Source organism: Artibeus jamaicensis, unplaced genomic scaffold (assembly GCF_021234435.1).
Source record: "Artibeus jamaicensis isolate MK-2021 breed Jamaican fruit bat unplaced genomic scaffold, CSHL_Jam_final contig_467, whole genome shotgun sequence".
NCBI lineage: Eukaryota > Metazoa > Chordata > Mammalia > Chiroptera > Phyllostomidae > Artibeus > Artibeus jamaicensis.
In genome coordinates, this window is record NW_026521845.1 from 2,080,873 (window position 1) to 2,103,174 (window position 22,302).

General features: G+C 51.7%; 1 protein-coding gene across 1 annotated transcript in view; it reads right to left on the reverse strand.

Moving 5' to 3' along the window:
• Window positions 1–22,302, reverse strand: part of GALNT2 (polypeptide N-acetylgalactosaminyltransferase 2) — a 152,346-nt gene that overhangs the window by 46,203 nt on the left and 83,841 nt on the right. Inside the window, exon 3 of the mRNA XM_037166766.2 lies at window positions 2,841–2,994. Within this exon, the coding sequence (XP_037022661.1) occupies window positions 2,841–2,994 (154 nt within the window). The remainder of the gene's footprint in view (window positions 1–2,840; window positions 2,995–22,302) is intronic.

Genomic DNA, 22,302 nt, shown 5'->3' on the forward strand with positions numbered 1-22,302 from the left:
AGTCTGGGATTTCTTCACACGTGAAGACTGAGTTCTGCAGGGCGGGCATTTTCACAGACCAACACAGAAGGAGACACTTCAGAGACCAAAAGCTGGGCATCTGTGCGGGAAGGTCAACTGCTTTATAAAGCTCTTTTAGGTAAAGGGGGCAGGGGAGATGCAAACGAGGGGACCTGATCTCTGGATCTTGACCTGCCACTCGGTAAGAAGGGTTCTTCTGAAGGGCGCATGTCGGGTTGGCTCGGCTCCAGACGTCCAGCTGCTGCGGGCTCTTTAATTTAGCTCAAACCCGCAGCAGACGCGAAGGCTTCCCAGCTGCTCCTTCAACACATGCAAATGAACCCGAGGCAGCCGCGCTAAAATTAAACCCACCTCCAGCGCAGCCCACCCTGGGATGGGTATTCAAACATCTGTTTGGACAAAGTCCCGTTTCAAAAGTGGGAAAAAATATATGTATATATATAGATTTAGGAACTTTTAAGGGACTTGCAATGGGGGCGCACCCCTGGCCCCATACTGATACTGACAAGCCACAAGAAAGGACACGGTCCTTCCCAGCTCCGAGGAGAGGTCTGCGGAGCACAAGTCCTGGAGGGAGACCAGCCCTCACACCAAACGGTGAAATGAAACTCACACCGTCACGCCCACTCACCACGTGAGATTTCTGAGCGAGATGCTGCCAGGACGCCCCCCACACCCCCGAGTCTAGGCCGAGCCCCTCTTCCAGCCACGGTTAGCCCTTTCTGGATTGAGATCAGCTGTTCCTACTCACTGGGCAAGTCACTGGCACTGTGGAAGCCTCGGGTCCCTCTCCGTGCAGCGAGGACAACCCTCACATCCCACAGCACGTCAGGACGGTGTGAGCCACCCCGAGGAGTGTTTGGCAGAGGCTGGGTGCGAAGTGCCCTGGGGAGGGACGGCGGTGGGGACACATGCATCTAGGACCCTGTCCCCAGGTGTGCAGGCACGCACCAACCTGGGACCGCTCACACAGCTACAGGGCTACACAGAGTCCCAAGGCCCCTCATGGGCAACCTGGGGGGCCCTGAGTCCCAGGCCAGCAGCTCCCACTACAGAGGAACAGCCGACCTGTGATGAGGAGGGCTACGCTGAGTTAAGTCACCTTAAAAAAATGAATGGGTTACAGGAAATGTTTGACAAAGGCACTCTTCCGAACTGGATTGGGAAAAATAATGAGATTCCTGTATTATGTATGAGGCATGTTCACACATCTATCTTATGTTTCATACCTTAAAACTATCTCACACGCACACTCACCCACCCTCACTCCCTGCTCTGAAAGAACCGTGAATCCACACACCGTGAGCGGCTGTGGGTGCACGGAGCTGGCCAGAGCCCAGAGAAGGCCACTAAGAAAGGGCCTGGTGGTTGGCTGGCACCTACTCTGTCAGGAAAGGTCTGTGAAAGTAGGAGAGAGAAGAAAAGTCCTCTTTTAATGATGCTACTAACTTAGAAACCAAAGCCGATCTTCAACGTGCGGCCACGTGTACAGCTGACCCTCGAAGGGCACTGGTTTGAACCGTGCGTGTCCAACTCACACACAGGTTTTTGTTCAGTAAATACACATGTGTTTCTGACCCACGGCTGGGAGTGTGGATGCAGCAGGCTGACCGTATACACTGATCTACGGCATTTCATACAGGGGCTTGAGCATCTGTGGATCTTGGTATCTGCAGGGGGCCTGGAACCAATCCCTGGTGGATACTGAGGGACAACTTCAAGTTTTGGGGTAATCAAAAAGTTATATGCAGATTTTTGACTGTGTATGGTTCAAGGGTCAACTGTAAGTTAGTTGGCGTTTGTCTCCCTTCAGCTTATCCACCTCTCAACCCCTGGTACACCCCTGACCCCAGGGAAATGGGGCCCCTGGCTGGTGCTCTGAAGCCCGGGCTGCCGGTCAGGGCTGCACTAGTGCCCTTCTCCCCGGGCGCCTCCAGCTCAAGTCTCACCTTCCTGGCCACCCCCGCCTCGACCTTCCCACACTCCTGATTTGGAGCAGATGGCCCAGGACCCAGGACTCTCTGTCCACCCTCATCAGCTGGAGCAGAGGAGATTTTTGTGGCTGAAATCACAGGACTGGAGCACAGCCTGAGCCATAGCTGATGTGACCCGTGCTCCGTCACGTGACGGATGAGTGACTCTACCAGCAACGTGGTGAGCAGGAAGCCCTCCTGAGCACGCAGGAACACCCTGGCCTCCACAGGGGCTCCTCCTCTGAAACCAGACTCGCCCACGGAGGTCCAGGTGAGCTGCCTCCCACTCCGAGATGCTCAGCAGCAGGACTTAGAGGTACAGAGGAGCTCTCACCTTCCCAACAAGCGTGACAGAACATGGGGCACAATGCCTGCGGACCTGAGCTGAGCCGGATAAACCCCGGGTGCCCTCCGCCTGCAGGCTCCCGATTCCCAAAGAACCAAGACAGAGGCGGACACCGTCCCCTGAGCACGCAGGCCTTCCCTCCGGCCCCTGGCTGTCTGCTCCACGCGGCACCTGCCCTGCTGGGTTCCTGCCTTCCCCTTCTGGTCTCCAGATACTTTAACAAGTGGCGGGTTGGTAAACACGGGGCCGGTAGCCCAACTTTCCCGTGCTGGGGCCCGTGCTCTGGCCAGCAACGCAGCCTCCAGGAGCACGCGGGGCATCTCCAAGACCAGACCCTGGCCCCTCGTGGCTCGACTCCTGTGGGTGCAGCTCCACTGCCGTGCACCACAGAGCTCTTCCTGGTGTCACCACCCCGTAAAGACCCCCATTCGGTTTCAGAGTAACGGACGCCGTTAGCGGGACAGCTGGCAGAGCCCCGGCAACACCGGCTTAGCACTTACTGGTCGTGTCTGGTGTCAGGTATGGCTCTGTCCATCCGCAGCTTATCGCTCTCCACTTGGTTGAATTTGTTGCGGGCGTAGGGGTCCTGCCCGGAGCGGACCATGGTCCCTCCAACGTACGCCTCCTGGTTGAAGTCCCGCCATCGCACCTTCCCTGAAAGGAGCAGAGCAGAGGGTGTGGGACTCGGGGGCGGAGGCCAGAGGGCCAGGTGCGCTCACTCCGGGGACGGAGCCACGTGGGGAACAGCACCCAGGCTGCCGGCTCTGACCAGTTCCATCAACAAACTGGCCGGAAACAGCCCGAGCAAGCCGTGCCCCGCCCGCGCACGGAAGGCTGAACACGCACAGTTCATTGTAACATGGAAGATCAAGACGTGTGCGTGTGCAGTAAACGGAATTCTCTACCCACCAGTGTCCCCAAGTCTGGCACCACTTAACGCTGCACATAAAAGGAGACTATTGTCTGCTCGTCCCTCCTTTCCAGGAAACACGGTCACGCCAAAGCATCCCGGATATGACGGAAAAGGTAACGCACAAATTAAACAGAAGGCACCTATTACATAACACCAGGCAGCACAAAATAGATGTTTAAACAAAAAAATCACCCCCCAAACACCCCTGGGTGAGACCTCCCCAGGGATGTACTCTCTGCAGCTGTTACTGGGTCTGCCCCCGCGAGGAGGGGAGTGAGGCCACCCCGGCACACACGCAGGCAAGCACACAAACATCCTGGCACACGCTCACCAGAGGACACAGGCATCCTGGCACACACGCGTCTGAGCACACTCATCGTGTTCTCTTCTGGAGCCAAGGGGGCCTGGCCCGTTCACGCCCACGCTGGTTGTGAGTCAGCTGATCAGACTACCAGCTGCTGCTCCAGAACGCCACACACGAGGTTCTCCAGGGACACCACACTGGGGCCTGGGCAGGAGCAGTGCGGGCAGCAGGCTGGAGTCTAGGGCAAGTGCTGCTGGGCGGGGCGGGGCCGGCCTGGCGTTACACAGACAGAGCCAGAGAAACGAGCAGAGCCGCCGGTGCCCAGACAGAAGGGAAAAGTGGGAGGGAAGGCAGACTCCGTATCTACCTGGGTGTAAATCCTTGTTTACCACTCGCTACCTATGTGACCTTGGGCAAGCTACTACTCATTCTTTGAAATTACATCTCCTAAAAATAAGTAAGTAAATAAATAAAGCTGCTCTGGCTGGTGTAGCTCAGTGGGTTGAGTGCAGGCCTGCGAACCAAAGTGTCGCCTGTTCAGTTCCCAGTCAGGGCACAGGCCTGGATTGCAGGCCAGGTCCCCAGGTTGGGGTGCAGGAGGCAGCCACATATTGATGTTTCTGTCCTTCTTTCTCCTTCCCTTCCCCTTCTCTAAAAAAGAAGTAAATAAAATCTTTAAAAATATATTAAAAAATAAAGCAAAATCAAAAGATCTTCCACAAGGAGTTAACGGCCTACTATGTGCTAGTTGTATAGTTACAGCAAACTCAGACAAAGCAAACTCAAAACAAGGCAGGTGGGGGAGAAACACAGTGACAGCCATGTCTCCGAGGGGTCGTAAGTGCTGTGAAGAAACTGAGGCATTAGGGGTATGCGGTTCTGGGGTTGCCATTTTATGTGGGGTGGTCTGGTAGGGCCAGTCTAGTCAGGGGACTTTAAACAGACACCAGAATGAAGGGAGAAAATGGCCAGGCAGCCCAATGGGAGGAGCACCCGGCATCACGCAGGGAATGCGGTGCAAAGGCCCTGGGGCAGCAGGGAGCTCACTGCTCTGGAGCCAGGCGGAGAGCTGTGTAGCTCAGGGCAGTGTGTGTGGTGCAGGTCGAAGGGCTGGGGGTGGGCTCCCGACGTCACCCAGGAACAGGCAAATGCAGGGGTGGCAGCTCGTGTGCAGCATGTGACGTGTTGGGTGTGTGCCACTAGCATGTGCACCTACATGCGTGCTTCCCCAGTGTGGTGCCTCTGCACACGAGCGAAAGATCAGACTCCTTCTCCAGGTCAGAGACAGGAGGCCGAGATTCAGTGACATGTGATCTGCTCAAGGCTGCAGAGGGGAGTTTCTACCCAAAAGCTCATCTGCTTCTTGTTACAATTGTCCTGCCAGGTCACCACCCCATCTCATCACAGCTGGTCGCTGTGGAAATGATGCTCGGGCCACGGAGGTCCCACCTCTTGAATGAGACACGGTTCCAAGCCCCATGACTCCCCGGCCATGGGCCGAGCGCAGGCCCCCGACAAACATCTGGCAGTAGGACCCCGTGGAGCGCCAGCCTTTTCTTCCACCTAAAACGGAATGTTTCCAAAAGCAGCTTCTGGAAACACGTTTGTTCTGCTAAGGCAACTGCAGAAATACTTCTTGATCCTCCCCTCTCCTCACCTCTCGGTCTTCACCCTCAGAGACTGTCGGAGACAGAGAAGGAAAACCCACCCACCTGTGCTCCAGGGCACTCGGCCCCTCCTCCCCCCAGGCGGGCTGGGCCCCTGGGCCCGCCCCAGGCTAACAGGAATCATGAGCTTCAGCTAAAATCTGTACCAGCTGTGCCTACCCCAGAATCCAAGTGAGCTGCTTCCAACTAACTTGCTTCATGGCCTGAACGCTCATTCCAACCAGGGAAAAACCTGGAACTATGGGGCCCTGCGCACAGCTGGAAAAGGGACTGTCACCCAAGAGATGTTTTGCCTGCATTCTGCATATGCCCAATATGCTTCTCCCTGAGGGAGGGATGGGGGCAAGAGAAGAGGGTTCGGTCTCAGTGGGGACAGGAACAGGGACTACAGGCCTCTGCTGAGCTCCTGGCGCCTTAATCCCCCTCCCACCTGCCTCTCCTCGGGCTATCCCACCCTACCCCCTTATTTCCGAAATGAGACATGGGGACAGCAGCGGGTTCCACGGATGCCCCGTGTCACTCAGCTGTTGTTGGGCAGTGTCCCTGTCTTGGCCCCAGGCCACTGGTGCAGACAGGTGCTGATGATGCACTAGGCGTCACCGTGTTGGCTCCTGCAGGTGTAGCAACCGAAGCAGACCTGATGCCCGCCCCCCCCACCCCCACCCTGCGGAGGCCCTGTTCCAGGATGGCAGGGGTGGCGGTGGGGGGAGACATCAATAACATGATGACCATGGTAATGACTGTATCACTGAGAACGAGCTGAGTGCTCTGACGGTGAGAAGAGCAGCCCCATGGACACGTCTGACAGATGAACCCCATCTAGATGGGAGTGAGGCAATCCAGGAGGGCTTCCTGGGGGGAGCATATTGGAGCTAAGATCTGAAGAAGGCATAGGAGAGGCCTCTGCAACTTTGCAGAAAGGCCGCCTTTCTTCAACCTCTAAAAACCGCAGGGACCGACCACGAGGTACCCCCACCCCGTGATCCTTCCCTCTGACGCAGGAATGTCTGCAACATTCCTCTGGGCCTCACTCTGCCTCGTGACAATTCCCCCAAGGCACAAAACCACTTACTGGAGACAGGTTATAAATGGCTTTTCTTCATAAAAAGCTTAGCAGTACGTTTGAGAACAGCAGGGACTTTCATACACATTTGACTACGACGTACATTTTATATCTCATCGCAGATGCCACAACGCAAACACACACGCACACCACTACAATGCAGGCTTCACTGTTATACGTGAGAACAAACATAATCTATTGTTTTTACATGAGCCGGATGCACAGCATTGGCTCCACACACTAATGACGGGTCACAGCCACAGTCTGAAAAGCACTGGGCTAAAAAGGGCCATTACTGAGACCCACGGCGTCTGTCTTAGGTGGAACTGCGGGGGTCGAAGCCCCTACCAGGCAGGGCGGCAAAAAGCAGAGAGCAGGGTTCTCGCAGGGAGCAGACACCCGGTCCGATCGCAGGTGGAAAGAGAAGCCGGCAGATGCCAAAACTGGACGGACGTAAGCAAACAGTAGGAGGGGAACAGTATCAAAACCTTAGATACGACGTCTGAAACGCTGACTTAAAAAATGCTCACAAATCCTCTTGTACTTCTGCTACCTCTTTCAAAACTTCAGAGAGAGCATGAGATTAAGGGCAGCAGAAAACAAAAATACGTGGACATCCAGGGAAAGTGGACTCGGCCAGGCAGAAGCAGCAGACGGGAAAGCCTGCAAAGATCTAAGACTTCACACGAGAAGGCAGCGAGGAGCTGCCCCGTCAAAGGCGGCAGGGAGACAGGACACATCCCAGTAACACGAGAGGGACAGCGAGCATCCGTCTGCCCTCCGAGGGGCTGTGCAAACAGCTTGCTTCTTAGATGGGGGTTACGAAAACATTGGCGAGGAAATGTATTTGCAGAGGACAGACTTCTCTGAGAAGGAGGAAGGGTGCGACCCCGGGAGCAGGGACACCCGATGCTGAATAACCACCTGCTTCCCGTGTGGCAGGACAAGCCACCCGCCTGCCCCCTCATACCGCCCTGCTGGGGCTACACAGCGGACCCACCCATCCTAGCCAGCCCTCCCGAGGTTCCCTGTTCCCTTCCACACACACCCCCACAGGCCCACGTGTCCCCACCTTTTATGGTCACACCGCCGTCCCCCAGAGCAGGAGAGAGCCCCTCAGGGCACCCACCGAACATGCTGTTTCCTGGCGAATTCCTGCCTGGAGGACCCAGCACCCTGCACACACGGTACACAGACACCTGCTGATCCACCAGCTGCCAACAGTCAAGCCCAGGGCCCGAGGCGCCTGAGGCTGATCATGGAGAGGCGCCCCAAATCCTGCACCAATGAGCACAGCTCCACACGGGCCCTTTTGGATGGCATCAGTACTGCTCACAGCGTCTGAGAACTGCTCCCGGCCCTCCTGTGTGCAGACAGGCACTCTCATCCTCCTCCCATGCAGATGAGGCACTCAGTCAACTCACCGTCCAGGGGCAGGGAGCCTGCGGGCGTGGGGTGCTGAAGGTGGACCCACGCCAGTGCCCATGCCACAGCCGGGGCTCAGAGGGCCAGAAGGGCCTCTGATAGCCAGGATCATGGGACACGGGTGGGGGCAGCTGGCACAACTCCCCCAGGAAGACACAGGGCTCCAGGCCCGAGGCCTCATCCGAATGGAATCAGGGTGACTTACCACCTCCTAGGTTATCATGTAAAGTGCGTGCAGTAATGACAGCGGACAGCTGGTCCTCAGCCACTGACTACCACACGAAATGAAGGGACCTTAACAGGCAGAACCGGCCACACACACAGTTATCCCCACCTGGCTGATGTGACACCCCTCACTCTGAGGGGTCGCTGGGAGCTGCCATGCCCAACAGGACTCTCCAAGGCCTCCACTCGGGGTCCCAGCTCTGCACCTGGCCCTGGGAAATGAGTGGCCGGCACTGGAGGGGATCTTCACCACCTTCTGGAGGGTCCTGGGAACACCTGCCCAGGTGAGCAGGGCACCTGCCCAGGTGAGCATAGGACCTGCCCAGGTGAGCATGAGCAGGAACATGCAGGTGCACTGAGTTCAGACCCCATTTGTCACCCACAAGCACTGCCCCCTCCCTCCGGCCCAAAATGCCAGAGGAAGAGAGAGGGGAGCAGTGGATAACTCAGTCTATACCTGTCCCACCTGCTGTTCACAGGGGATACCTGGGAAAAATAATAACTGCTCAACGCCCTTCTCTGCTTGCTTCAGGCAGCGGGGCAAGGTGAGACACACGGGTCACACTTGGAAGTGGACAGGGGTGGGGGGCCCTGCCAGAGGCTGGGGGTGACGGGGGGAAGAGGAGCAGTCAGCTCAGAGCCCGGATGGAAAATGGCAGTTCCAGTGGCTGGTTAGGAGGTAAAATCAGTTTTACTGTCAGCCATCTCAGACCTCTAAGTCCCCTTGGGCTCCCATTTGAGCTGCTCCTAGAACTTCTGAGAAAAGGGGGCGCAGTAGCAGTGCTGGGGCTGCAACCCCCAGGAGCACTCACGGGCAGGACAACCACACCCGTATGTCAATGGGCGCCCCCTTCCACCCTTCTCTCTGGCCCCCACCAGCCCGAGGGCTGCAGGCCCCAAGCGTCAATATAGATGCCGTCCTTCAGCTCCGAGGGGGATGGCAGGCAGGTCTGGGCTGCATGTGGTGGGGGCTCTACCTGCTCCTGTGCCGTTGCCTCTGGACCCCGCGCTCTCACAGACCTGCGGGCTGAGTCTCCCCTTGGAGGGGCCGCCCGGCATCCTGCTCCCGCCGCCGACACTCACAGTCGTGGGGCGCGCCTGTCTGTGCCGCACGGCTGTTCTGTTCCGGAGACGCATGGACGCGGTTGCTGTTCGGTGCCTCACTCACATTTCACCCACTGACAAGTGAGTGGTCGGCCCCAGGGTCTGTGGGGAGCTGCGGTGGCACAGGTGTGAGGGCTGGGGGGACCCCCTCTGCACCCCCCTTCCCGTCAGCCTGTGCTGGCTCCAGCAGGGGTCCTCAGTGTCCCTGGGGACAGATTCCAAAGGAAAGGTCGTTCTAGGCTCCCAACAACCAATCCCCAAATGCTCTTTTGGAAAAGAAGGCTTTAGAATTAGAGAACTGTTTACATTAAAAAACTGCATCCAATTAAATGTAATAAAAAATAATGCCATGTTTCCCTTAACATTTTTGTTTTTACTAAACCTCCTGTTTAAAGAAACAATGAAGTAAATCTATGGAGATGAACCTTCAAAGGACTAACACTCAGGTCGGAGACCTCACCATGCACCTGCCCCCACCCGCAGGTGGAGGGGGGAGGGAAGGTGCCTTAGCTGGGGCGGGTCCCGGGGCACTGGTCTCACTCGGGCCCCCCTCCCCCATCCCTGCCTGGAAGGAGGCTTAAGCACATTGAAAGCCAGTGTAAAACAGAGCAGCCTCTTCTGGGAAAGTAGCCAAGAGGGGAAACAGAATATATTTTAAATCAAAGGACAAAGCTCTCAGATTTATTTCAGCCTCTTGGTTGATGGCCAATTGAATGCAATTTTACTATGCTTAGAAGAAAAAATTTCTAATATTCTTCCTCTAAAAGGTCATAATGTTATAGCATGACAGAGAAAGTAGGATTTCCAACAGATATATCCGTGTAAATGACAAAGACATGTAAATGACCCTGTATTACTTGTCAGTGGCTATCTGGTGAGACAGGAAACGTTGTTTGCCTGGGAGACACTGTCTCTGAAATAGGGACTCCTGCACAATTCATCTCTAAGGATGGAAAAAGAGGAAATTCAAAAACTAGTTAAAAGCTATTTAAAAGAAAGTATAAGAAAAATGAGATGTTACAAGATAAATACGCTTAATTTATGTAAAATTATTTGTGCCATAAAAAAAACTTAAGAAGCACCAAAAAACAGCCTGATTTGCATTATGAGGACTACACCTGGCCTGAAATCAAGGAGTCGTCATCTAGTTCCTCTCTAAACTTTAAATAGAAACTCTTCGTTTTCCCTTCATGTGCAACGGTGTCTCAGTTTCGTTGCTGCACATAGGCGCTGCCAGCCTCTTGCTTTGTAACAAGAACCAGTGAAAGCCCCACAACAAACCTACCCCCCAAAACAAAGCCGGTCTCGGAAGGCAGAGAGAGCTACTAACCAGTGACCACGACACGGCCTCCTCGGATGGACCCAGCCCACACCACACGCTGACCCTGTAAGACACGTACTGGTAGTACTACTTCTGTTTTACAAACTGGGAAACTGAGACTCGGGAGTTAGACTAAAGAATGACGGGACCCCAGACCAAACCTGGGTCTCGATCCCCCAGACCTGGGCCCTCCCATGGCGGCAGACAGCTCACTTTCCAGTGGGTGGAATTCAGGTGAAGCTCCAAACAGCACCGATATGTCTGGGCAGGTCCCACTCCCCCTGCAGGTGCCTTCTGAAGGGCGCCCGCAGTGGCCTGGCCGGTCCCGCCCCACCCCAGTCACTGGCAGAGCGTGGTCTCTGAGTTCAGGCCACATGTCCCCCTTGCATGTGGACCTGCTGTGGTGGTGCAGTCAGAAACAGCCAGGGACGTCCTCTCTCTGTTATGTACGTATGGATATCTCGTTGCTAAAAGCACAAACGCCCAGCCACAGTACACATGTTCCCAGTGACGGGCTCGTCCTTTCCTGGGGAGCCGTCTCCCGTGGCGGCCGGAGTGTGGGCAACGAAGCCTTCCCCGGGACGTCCCCTCCGCAGCCTCGAATGTAAAGAACACAATCCGAGCCTTCGGTGAGGCAGCCTTTCCGGTGGCTGGGCAGCACACTCCCATGTCCCTCTTCTCAGCCCTGAGACGCTGATGCCGGGCTGTCCCCATCTGAGGCACGTCACCTGGCACTGCTCCAATGCACAGCAGCCCTGACAGCCCCGTGCCCAGGTCAGGGGTGGGGTGACAGCACAGATGCTACCTGAACTGTTCCACACACGGCATTTCCACCAACAAAGCTCCAGCTGATTCTGTAGTAATAGCTCCATCACACTTCTGGCTAGTAAGCTGCTCCAGTCCTTGATTTTGCTTTTGTACTTGTGGGAATGGGGGAAAGACAATGGAGACTTTGTTTTCTAATGTTGGCTAAGGTGCAAGGAAACAGAGGCCCCTCTGGAGGAAAATCTGGCAATTACTATTTTAAAAAATCTGTACACAGGGCACTGCCACTGACCTGCAATTTCACTTTTAGGAAGTTATTTCAAGGAAATAATGAAGGCCATACCAAGTTTCACTTCTGAGGACCCTGGCTGGACACCCTCCATGCACCCCACAAAACAGGGTAAGTATAGTGAGCTCTGGGTAAGTTGCCATCACTAACAACCGTGGTCGGAGATGCTGTTGTGAAAAGGTGCTTGTGATCTGCTCCCCCAGTTAAAAACAGGTACGCACAGCGAGGTACCACATCTGTAAAGATGTCGGCGTACGCAGTTCGTAGGGGCGGCCCGTCCTGAAGCATCTCAGGAGGAAGAGGGAGCAGGTAGCTGCCTCCATGAGACGTGGGGGGGACCCTGGGGGGCTGCCAGGAGAGGCACGGGGGGGAGCGCATTCCTCAGGTAATCCCCCAAATCCGAGGCAACGTTCCTCACCTAGCGAGCTGCTTGGATATTTTTTGCAAGAATTCATGAAAACAATGAACTCGGAATATAGGATCAAACCTGGACATGTGAATGGGCAGGCCAAAAGGCTCAGGGTCTGCTTTTTAAAACAAGAAAAGCAGCAGTCCGGGCTGGGCGGCTCAGTTGGTTGGAGCAGCGTCCCAGATAGCAAGAGGGTGCGTGTTCCATCCCTGGTCAGGGTGTGTATGGGGGGCGACCCACCAACACTCCTCTCTCAACCCTGATGTCTGTCTGTCTCCCCCCAAACCTTCGCCCTCCCTCAGAGGCATGGGGGTGAGTGTGCCGTGCGCATGCTCAGGAAGAGTCCACAGGAACACAGTGGCCACCTTCGGGTGGTAGAGTCACGTGTGACTGTAATTTTCTTATTTTGGCTTATCCAAATTTCTTAGGCGTTCTACAATAAACTCTAAAGTTCTTAGATGCTCTACAGTAAATACACTGCCTGGTTTTAGAAAGATGCCTCCCTGAGGACACTCAGAGCCAGTTCCTTTGTACCGGCGACACTTGTGCGGACGGGCCGCAGGCCTGGGTCACAGCAGCGGCAGGCCTGGCTGCTGCGGGGCTGTCATGCAGTGCCACCCAGACAACGGGGCGAACCTTGAGGACGTCGTGCTCAGTCAGCCAGTCACAGAGGACAAACACTAGACGATCCTACCAATGGAAGATGCCTGGGAGTCCAATTCAGACACAGAAACTAGAACAGTGGGTGCCAGGGGCTGGGGGAGGGGAATGGGGTTAGTCTTTGGTGGGGACAGAGTTTCAGTTTGGGAAAAGCTGCGGAGACGGGTGTGGGGAGGCGGCACAACGCTGTGGAACCGGACCCTTAGAAAGCAGTTAAACAATAAAGTTCATGGTGTGTGTGTTTTGCCACAATTAAAGACTGCCGCACGCAGTGCTGGGACGCACCAACCCCTCAGGGGGGGCAAGGTCAGGGCAGCCTTGCTGCTCTGGTTCCGACTGGGCCGCAGCAGTGATGGCCCTGCCAGTGCGTCTCCTCCGCCTTTGGGCTGGGGCGGGGGCAGAGAAGAGAAACGGCCGCCCTTAGCCTCAGTGGCAATTCTCACCTGGGTGTTCGGTTCATTCATTTCACTCTTCTTCAGTGAACACAGCAGTGCCTGTTTTGAGAAATCAAGCGTGTCCGGCAATGAAGCAGCAGTGGGCAGGGGTGGGGCACAGACACAGTGAGGGGTGGGAGGGGCCTTCCGACTCTCCCTCCTCCGCTTCGGCCTTTACTACTGAACAAAGATCGACACTCGGGCTCCATAAAGGCAAAACGCAGATCTGCTCCAAGGCCACGTCATCTGGCGGGACCTCCACCAAACGCAAGCTCCGCCTTCCCAGCCTCTGTTCCCCCTCCTGCACCATCAGGCGCCCCCCCCCCCCACTGGTCCCACTCTCAGGTCAGAGGGTCCAAGGGCGAGAGGACAGAGGTGGGAGGAGAAGTGCTGAGAGAAGCTAATTTCTCCATAATCAGGAAAAAGATGATACAATTCATTTCTATCCAGTAGAATTTCAAAAAAAAATGCTGAATAAATTCTCTATGTGAAACAACACTTTGAATGAACACGGTAAAAAATTCAGTGGTTCCAAGGCACGGAATCTCGGCAAAAGTGCACCCGACATTGGGCACAAGGGGGTAGAACAGGCAGACATGTTCTTACCCCGTCTGGGAGACAGTGAGATCGGTGATTCTGATCCGGGAAGAGAGTGAAAGCAAACGGATACACAGAACCAAGGGCCCTGGGGGCCAGGAAGGCTCACGGCCCTACAGGCGAGGAAGTAACACTGCAGACACCGCTGGCTTTGCGAAGGCTGAGCCCTGTGCCCGGTCCCCCTCCCAGGCTGCTGGCCTGGTCCCCAAGCCCTGTGCTTCTCAAGGACTCGCTCACATTCCAGCCCCTCTGCTCCAGGGTTTTGGAAATGAGAAGGAAACCGGGAAGAGGATGTGGGGCTCGGGAGCTCCAGAATCCCGCAGCTGCTCCTTGACTTCTAGAAAGCGGCACCCCTAGAAGAATAGGTCCAACTTAAGAACGCTGAGGGGCTATGTCCCTCAGGCTGGCAGGCAGTGGCATGAGGGTGGGGTGGGGTGGAGGACTGTCCCTAAGACCGTGACCACAGCCTTCTGGGAACCCACCTGGAAGGAGAGGGTCAAACTTCTTCCTCTTCTTATTCAATCTGCTGAGAACTATCCAACTGCCAAGCTGCCGTGACCCAGCCAAGGCCCCGTTCTATGAAGCGAAACGTCGGGTTCACTGTGTGACCCCTGAACTCAGGGAGCTTCGAGAGAACTCCTGGCCAACACGACCCGAGTGAGGACAGAGCAAATCGCCTCCCACGCACGCCTGGTCTCTCTCAGCAACAAGGAGACCCAGAGAAGAGTGGAAAAGGGTCCCGAGCAGACTCTCACCCCAGCTCTGAGCCTTCCTCCATGGGTGGGGCTTTGACTAAAGGACTGGGCAAGAAACCCTGGGTCTCCTAAGGGTGAACCCGGGATCTGGGTTGCCTGACTGCTGCCCATACCTGCAGTTCTGCCCTCTCAGAGGGGCCGCTCACGCCGCCCACGAAGCCCCTCCAGCAGAACGTGGCCCGGGCACCTCGTGCCCAGAGAGCACACTGCCCAGCCTGGGTGACCGAGCTCCCAACGCAGCACGAGCCCAGGCCCCCGGCCCCCACCCGTGTCAGCCGCTCTGCTGGTCTGCCTCCTCGGCATTCCGAATCCCACCCCAAACTAGGGTGGCCTGGGACAAGCAACCCAGTTAAAATGGTGATGTGGGCTCCTGCGGCCACGGCCCACCCGAGAACAGTGGTCTCCAAGGCGGGGCCACATAGAGACCATCTTCTGGGTACAGGAGGAAGAGAGTAGACATCTTCAAGTATCTCCTCTAACCCCTTAGATATCCTGTTCAAGATGTGCTTCAGAGTGCATCAACAGATCCGCTCGGTGCTGCGTGGAGAGATTATGAGTACTGTGACACACCTGGGGGAGGGTGATCTATATTCAAGACGCTTTTGCGCACAGAGTGCATGAACAGAACAGTCAGAGGCCTGGGCACCAGTGCCACCGGAGACCTGGCGCCTCCATCTGTCAGTGGGTTTTCTGGCCCTGCGGGAAGATGCCCGGCTCCTGTGCTCGACTCCGTGTCGCTGCCTGCCACCCATCTGTCTACTACTGCCAGACACCCACACCCAGAACACAGGACACCACTGAGCTGTCCACTTACTCAGTGGGAAGGGCTGTGACCCGCGGTTACTTGCAAACCACAAATTTCTGGCTGTGTCCATAGTTCTTGGGGAAAATATCTTTCTTAACCATAACAAAATAATTTCTAAAGGAAAAAAAATCATTTGCATGCTGGTCTGGTAAAAAAAAAAAAGGTTTTCACACACACACACACACACACACACACACACACACACACACACTCCTTTAGAAAATAAAGGGATACAGTTCCTGAATCAAAAGCAATAACTCAAAAAAGAGAATAACCAGTACGTTCCGAGCTCTTTGAAGATAAGAAAAGCAACTGTACAACAGTGAAGAATATGAAAGCCAAGGTCACACTAAATTGATTTTAACCAGTGTGTGACCATTAACAGTCACACCTCGTGTAAGCCTTGAAGACGGCCCCTCCCTCTCCATGTGCGCCTGACACCCACCGGAACACTTTTTAATAGAAGACGACCCACAGGAAGTCTCCCATTAACCCACCCAGCAGAAGTAGATCCTGCTATCATAATAAAGAAATGCGTATCAGCTAACTGTTCTATTGGGGCTCCCCACTTGGGGGACGGTGGGGGGCTCCCCACTGCCTGGGCAACGCCTATTTTCTGTAGAAAAGAGCTGTGTAGCTCAGGGCTCCCTGACTCATCGGGAGCCAGGGAAGAAGTGTGGGACAGACTGACAGACACCTGGTGCTCTCCCTCTCCCTTGTCTAGTGCAGCCGGGACAATGGGGAGGGCACAGACAAGGAGGACCTGGACTCCCTGGGGCGGTGCTTGTCCAACCCAGTAAGAAACACAAATATACAAACTCTTTGTCACCATCAAAGCAAAAACGCCATGAACCAACTCCCCGTCTGCAGTCCGGCACAGGAGAAGGCTGGAAGTCAGCACTCCATCGGAGCAACAAGGAAAGCACCCAACGAGCTGACACACCCACTGCTCTTCTTAGATTCCTCGGAGAAGCAAGGTCAGAGGGCGAACTGCTGCTCCCAGACCTGCAGAGACCCACAGCGAGCCCAAGTAGCCAGCAGTGTGGGACCCGGTGTCCAGGTGACGAGCCCTCAGCTGTCGCAGAGGAAGGGCTGGGGCTTCACTGTGGGCCAGCCTCGGAGGCCAAACCTCGGGGCCCCACACTGGCGAGCGTTGCCTCCGGGAGCCCAGCCAGGTCTCTCCCAGAGAAGATGGACCGCTCTTGCTCCCGAGGGCAGGGGGGCAAGGGGGCCACTTTGGAATACACTAGACATTCTGGTCTCAACAAGGCCTGCCCTCATGAGAAATGATTTCACCAGAGACCAACCAGCCTGGGGGTAGAGAGGCAGAGAGCTACCGCCCCAGCCTTTTCCACTGGGGAAGGGAAACACCCAATTCCAGCCCACGCTGGCCTTCCTGTCCCACCTAACTGGGAGAAACACTGGGCCACATTTAGGAGGGTCAGAGCCGGAGGGCAGAGCCTCACTAAAAGAGAGAGACCACCCTGTAACTACAGAGTGCTTCCTGACCTCGCTGCCCTCCCCTCCCCCTACATCACTGAAGGCCTGTTTACTGGAGTTCCTTTCCCTCTGCACATTGTATCTGGCTTGTTGGAGAAAAATCACAGGACATACTAAAAGGCAAAAAACACAGTGTAAAGAGACAAAGCCGCATCAAAGCCAGATTCAGTTACGTCAGGGATGTTGGAGTTACCACACTCGGAATTTCAAACAACTGTGGTAATATGTTAAGGGCCCCAGTGGGAAAAGTAGATAAGATGGAATAACAATGGACTTATGTAAGCAGACAGATGAAACTTCTAAGAAAGACTCATAAAGAAATGCCAGAGATTAAAAAACACAGAGCAAAAATGCAGAATGCCTTTAATGGGCTCATTAGTAGATGGGCGTGATGGCTGGAAGAATCTCTCCACTTAAGAATATAAAAACAGAAACGTCCAAATTGAAAAGCAAGGATAAAAAAGGACTGTGGGGGGGGGAGGGTGACACAAACAAACAGATATCCAAGAACTGCGGGACAGCTACTGAAGGTCTAATGTGTGCTATCGGGAAGGCCAGAAGGAAAAGAAAAAACGTCACAGAAGAAACATCTACTCAGTGATGATGACCGAGATGACCTCGGATGAATGCCAGGCACAAAATCACAAATTCAACAAGCTCGGGGAACACCCAGCAGGAGAAATGCCAAAAAGAAAGCCCAGAAAACAAAACAGGACACCTAGGCATAAAACAGTCAAACTGCAGAAAACTGTCGATAAAGACAAAATCTTGAAAGAAGACAAAGGGAAAAATGAGCTGTAGAAAAATAAAGATGAGAATTACCTCCAAGAACAGAATGCCATGAAATTAATCTAAAGTGCTGAGAGAAAAAAAAATTGCCAACCTGAATTCTGTAGCCTACGAAATTAATCTTCCAGAGTAAAGAAGAAATAAAGACTTTCTCAGACAACAAAAATGGAAGGAATCTGGGTTGTAAAAAATGTTCAAAGAAACTCTTCGGAGAGAAGGAAAATGATACAGGTCAGAAAGAGATCTCCACAAGTAAGAACATCAGCAAATAAATGAAGGCAGAATAATAACTTTGTTCTTATTCTTAATTGTTCTAACAGCAGCTTGTTCAAAAGAGCGGCAAAGCATACTTGGCCATGTGTGTCCATACATACTATGATGCGTATGTATCTGTCCAGTGAACGCCAGCAATGGTGCAGATGATGGGGGGGGGAATTCACTGTATTTTGTAATGAGATACTTGTACTGTGAAGCAAGATAGTGTTTGTTACTTGAAGTTAGAATTGGGTTAGTTCTAAATGTATATTGTAAACTCTAGGGCAACCACTAAAAAAAGTAAAAAAAGAAGAGAGAAAAATTAAATCATACAAAATAGTCAATTAAAACTACACAAGGCAGAAAAACACAGACATAAAAAAGAACAGAGAACAAGGGCAAGAAGTAGAAAAGAATAACAAATATATTAGATATTGCTGCAACTATATCAATAATCACTTCAAATGTCACTGGTCCAAATACACCAATTAAAAGACAGGGGCTGTCAGAGGATCAAAACAAAACGACACGAAAGACCTGACTGACTTCGTTGTCTATCAGAAACATCCTTTAAACATAAAGACAAATACAGACTAAAAGTAAAGAGATGAAGCAAGAGACACCACTCCAATGCTAATCAAAAGACAACAGGACAGCTATATACATTTCAGAGCGACTTCAGATCAAGAAGAGTTATCGGGGATGAAGGAGGGCAATGAGTAGGGACAGAAAGGGCATTTCTCCAAGAGGACATAATGATCTTTATTGTGCACCCACCTAAACAACAGAGCAGCAAAATACGTGAGACAAAACTAGAAGAACTGCAAGGAAAAACAGACGAAGCCGCCATCGTAGCTGGAGATTTCAACACTCCCCTAGTAGAAATACACAGATCCAGAAGGCAAGACACTCAGGAAAGCATAATGGAACTCAAGACCACCATCAATCAACCGGGTGTAATGGCATCTATAGTCTACCGCATCCAACAAGAGCAGAGACACATCCTTCTCAGGCTCACATGGAACGTTCACCAAAAGGGACCACATTCCGGACGGTAAAACACACCGTAACAAATTTAAATGAACACAAATCATATAATATCCACTCTCAGACTACAGTGAAACTATACATAAATAACAGAAAGACGGCTGGAAAATCCCAAAATGTCTCACAGAGATGAAACAACATACTTCTAAATAATACAAGGGTCAAGGAACAAATCTCAAGTGAAATAAGATGACATTTTGAACTAAACATAGATAAAAATACAACTTATCAAAATGTGTGTAATTCACTCAGTGAAAGCAGGGCTCGGAGAAAAACTGACTGACTTGAGAATAAGAACAGAAGATAGATCTAAAATCAAACATCCACGTCCACCTCAGGGAGTAGAAGAAGAGCAGATTAAATTCCAAGTAAGCCGAAGAAAAGAAATAATAAAAATGAGAGCAGATAGGTAAGAAACAGATAAAACAAAATAGAAAAAAAAAGCTCATTGAAAAGATCGATAAAATCAAGAAGCCGCCAGGCAGACTACGAACAGAAAGGACGCAAATTACAAATACCAGAAGTGAAATAAGGAATTGCGACAGAGCCTATGGACTCTGGAGAGTCCATAGGAGAATAAAGAAACAGGATGATCACTCTCTGCCTAAACTGGGTAACCTAGATGAACGAACAGAATTTACCATAACTCAGCAAGCTCAAATAGATTATTTCAATAGGGCTGAATCTATTAAAGAAATTGGGTCAATACTTACTAACTTTCCAAACAGAAAGCACTAGGCCCAGATGGGTTCATTGGTGAATTCTACCAAACATTTAAGGAAGAAATTACACTAATTCTCTACAATTTTTTCCAGAAGATAGAAGCAGAGGGAATACTTCCTAGCTCACTCTATGAGGCCAGCATTACCCTAAAATAGAACAAGACAAAGACATTACAAGAAAACAAAACTTCAGAAATAAATCGAGTCTTTTTTTTATCACTTAAAAAAAAACTACAACCAATACGTGTTATGAATATAGATGCAAAAATCTTCAACCAAATATTGGCAAGTAAAATTCAACAATATATACAAATAACTATATACCATGACCAAGTAGGAATATCGCAGGTATGCAAGGCTTGTTCAACAAATGAAAATCAATGAATAGAATCCATCATATTCATATATATAGATAAAGCATTTGACAAAATCCAACACCCATTCCTAATAAAAACTCTCAGAAACCAGAAACAGAGAAGAAACATCTTCAAGTTGATAAAAAACATCTATACCTACAGTCAACATCATAGCTAATGGTGCAAACTAGAGCTTTGATCAGGAACCAGGCAAGGAGGACCTCTCCCAGCACCCCTTCTCCACCTTGCACTAGAAGTACTAGCCCATGCAGTAAGACAAGAAAAGCCAAGGTATAACACAGATGGAGAAGAAAGAAGTAAACTGTCTTTGGTCACAGATGACATGATTGTTCATGTAGAAAACCTGAAGAAATCAACAAAAAAACTCCTGGAACCAATAAGTAATTATGACAACATTAAAGGAAACAAGGTTTTTACATAAAAGTCAATTGCTTTCCTATATACCAACAATGAACAAGTGGATTTTGAAATTAGACACACAACACCATTAGCATCCCCCCAAATGAGATACTTTGGTATAAATCAAACAAAATAGGCATAGAATTTTTATGAGCAAAATTGTAAAACTGATAAAAAAAAACTGTAAAAGAACTAAATAAATGGAGTGATATTAAAGACTCGATATTGTCAAGATGTTAGTTCTTGCCAGCTTAATCTTTAGATTCAACACAATCCAAACCAAAAGCCCAGTAAGTGATTTTGTGGGTATCAAACTGCTGATGCTCAAGTTCATACAGAAAAGGCGAAGAACCTGGAACAGCCAACACGACACTGAAGGGGAAGGATGAAGGGGGAGGACAGCACTCCCCAACTTTAAGACTTAATGGGAAGGCAGAGTAATCAAAACAGTGCAATACTGGGGAAAGAGAAAAATAAATCTGGGCTAGGGCAGAGGGCCCAGACACAGACTCCCATAAAGAGAGTCAACAGATCCTTGTCAAAGGAGCAAAGACAGTCTTTTCAACAAACGATACTGAAATGAGTGAATGTCCACATGCAAAAAAAAAAAAGCCCCACCAGAAGCAAAAAACTAAAACAAAACTCAGAATGCAGAAACAGACCTTATACTTGTCTCAAAAACCAACTAAAAAAGATCACAGACCTAAAACTATGGAACGTGAAATTGTAAAACTCCTAGAAGATAACAAAGGGAAAAATATAGGGGACCTTGGTTATCAGGATCAGTTTTTAAACATAGGATCAAAGGCAAGATCCATGAAAGAACTGATAAGCTGAACTTAATTAAAATTAAAATTTTAGCCCTGGCAGGTGTGGCTCAGTGGAATGAGCACTAGCCTGTGAACCGAAAGGTCACTGGTTCGATTCCGGTCTGGGCACATGCCTGGGTTGTGGGCCAGCTCCCCAGTTGGGTGTGTGTGAGAGGCAAGTGATTAATGTTTCTCTCCCTTTCTCCCTCCCTTCCCTTCTCTCTAAAAATAAACACACAAAATCTTTTAAATAAATTAAAAAATGTTATGCTCTGGGAAAGACACTGTCAGGAGAATGAGAACATAGGCCACAGACTGAAAGAACATATTTGCAAAAAATGTATCTGATAAGGAGCTGCTACCCAAAATATACACAGAACTGTTAAAACTCAACAGTGTGAAGGTAAACAACCCGATTATGAAATGGGCCAAGGCCTGAAAAGACACCTTTCCAAAGAAGACACACACGGCAAACAGACACATGAAAAGATGCTGCACATCCTATGTCATCGGGGAAATTCAAACGAGAACAGTGAGCTACACCACTGTTTCTAGCCTGTCAGAATGGCCAAGGTCAAAACCACTGCTAACGCCAGGGCTGCCCAGCACCTGCAGCGAGGGGCGCTCTCACTCCCTGCTGTGGGAATGCGAACAGTGCAGCCACTTTCCCAAGACAGTCTGGTGCTTTCTTACAAAAATGAACATATCCCTACTACGCGTTCCGGCTGTGCACTCCCTGGCGTTCACCCAAATGAACCGAAAACTTGTGTCCACACCGAAACCAGCACACAGATGTGTACAGCAGCTTTACCCACAACTGCCAAAGCTCGGAAGCAACCCATCAGGTGTCCTTGAGTTGGTGAACGGATAAATAAATTGTGGAACACCAGACCATACAGTACTATTTGGTGATAAACGAAACAGGCTACCTGGCCATGAATAGACACAAAGGAACCTTCCGAGCAGATTGCTGAGTGAGAGAAGCCAGTCTGAAAAGGCTGCACATACTGTGTGGTTCCAACCACAGGGCTTTCTGGAAAAGGAAAGAACACGGAGACAGTGAAAGGACTGGTGGTCAGCAGGATGGGGGGAGGAGTGAACAGGCGGGGCACGGAGGGTTTCTAGAGCAGTGAAGCTGTTCTGGATGAGACTAGAATGGTGGGTCCCTGCCCCTGATCACACAGCAGCAAGGGTGAGCCCCAGTGTAAACCATGGGCTTCGGGTGATCGAGATGCAGCAATGCTGGTTCGCCCTGAACAAATGCACCCGTCTGGTGGGGGATGATGGGGAGGATGAAGTTTCTGTATTTTCTGCTCAATTTTGCTGTG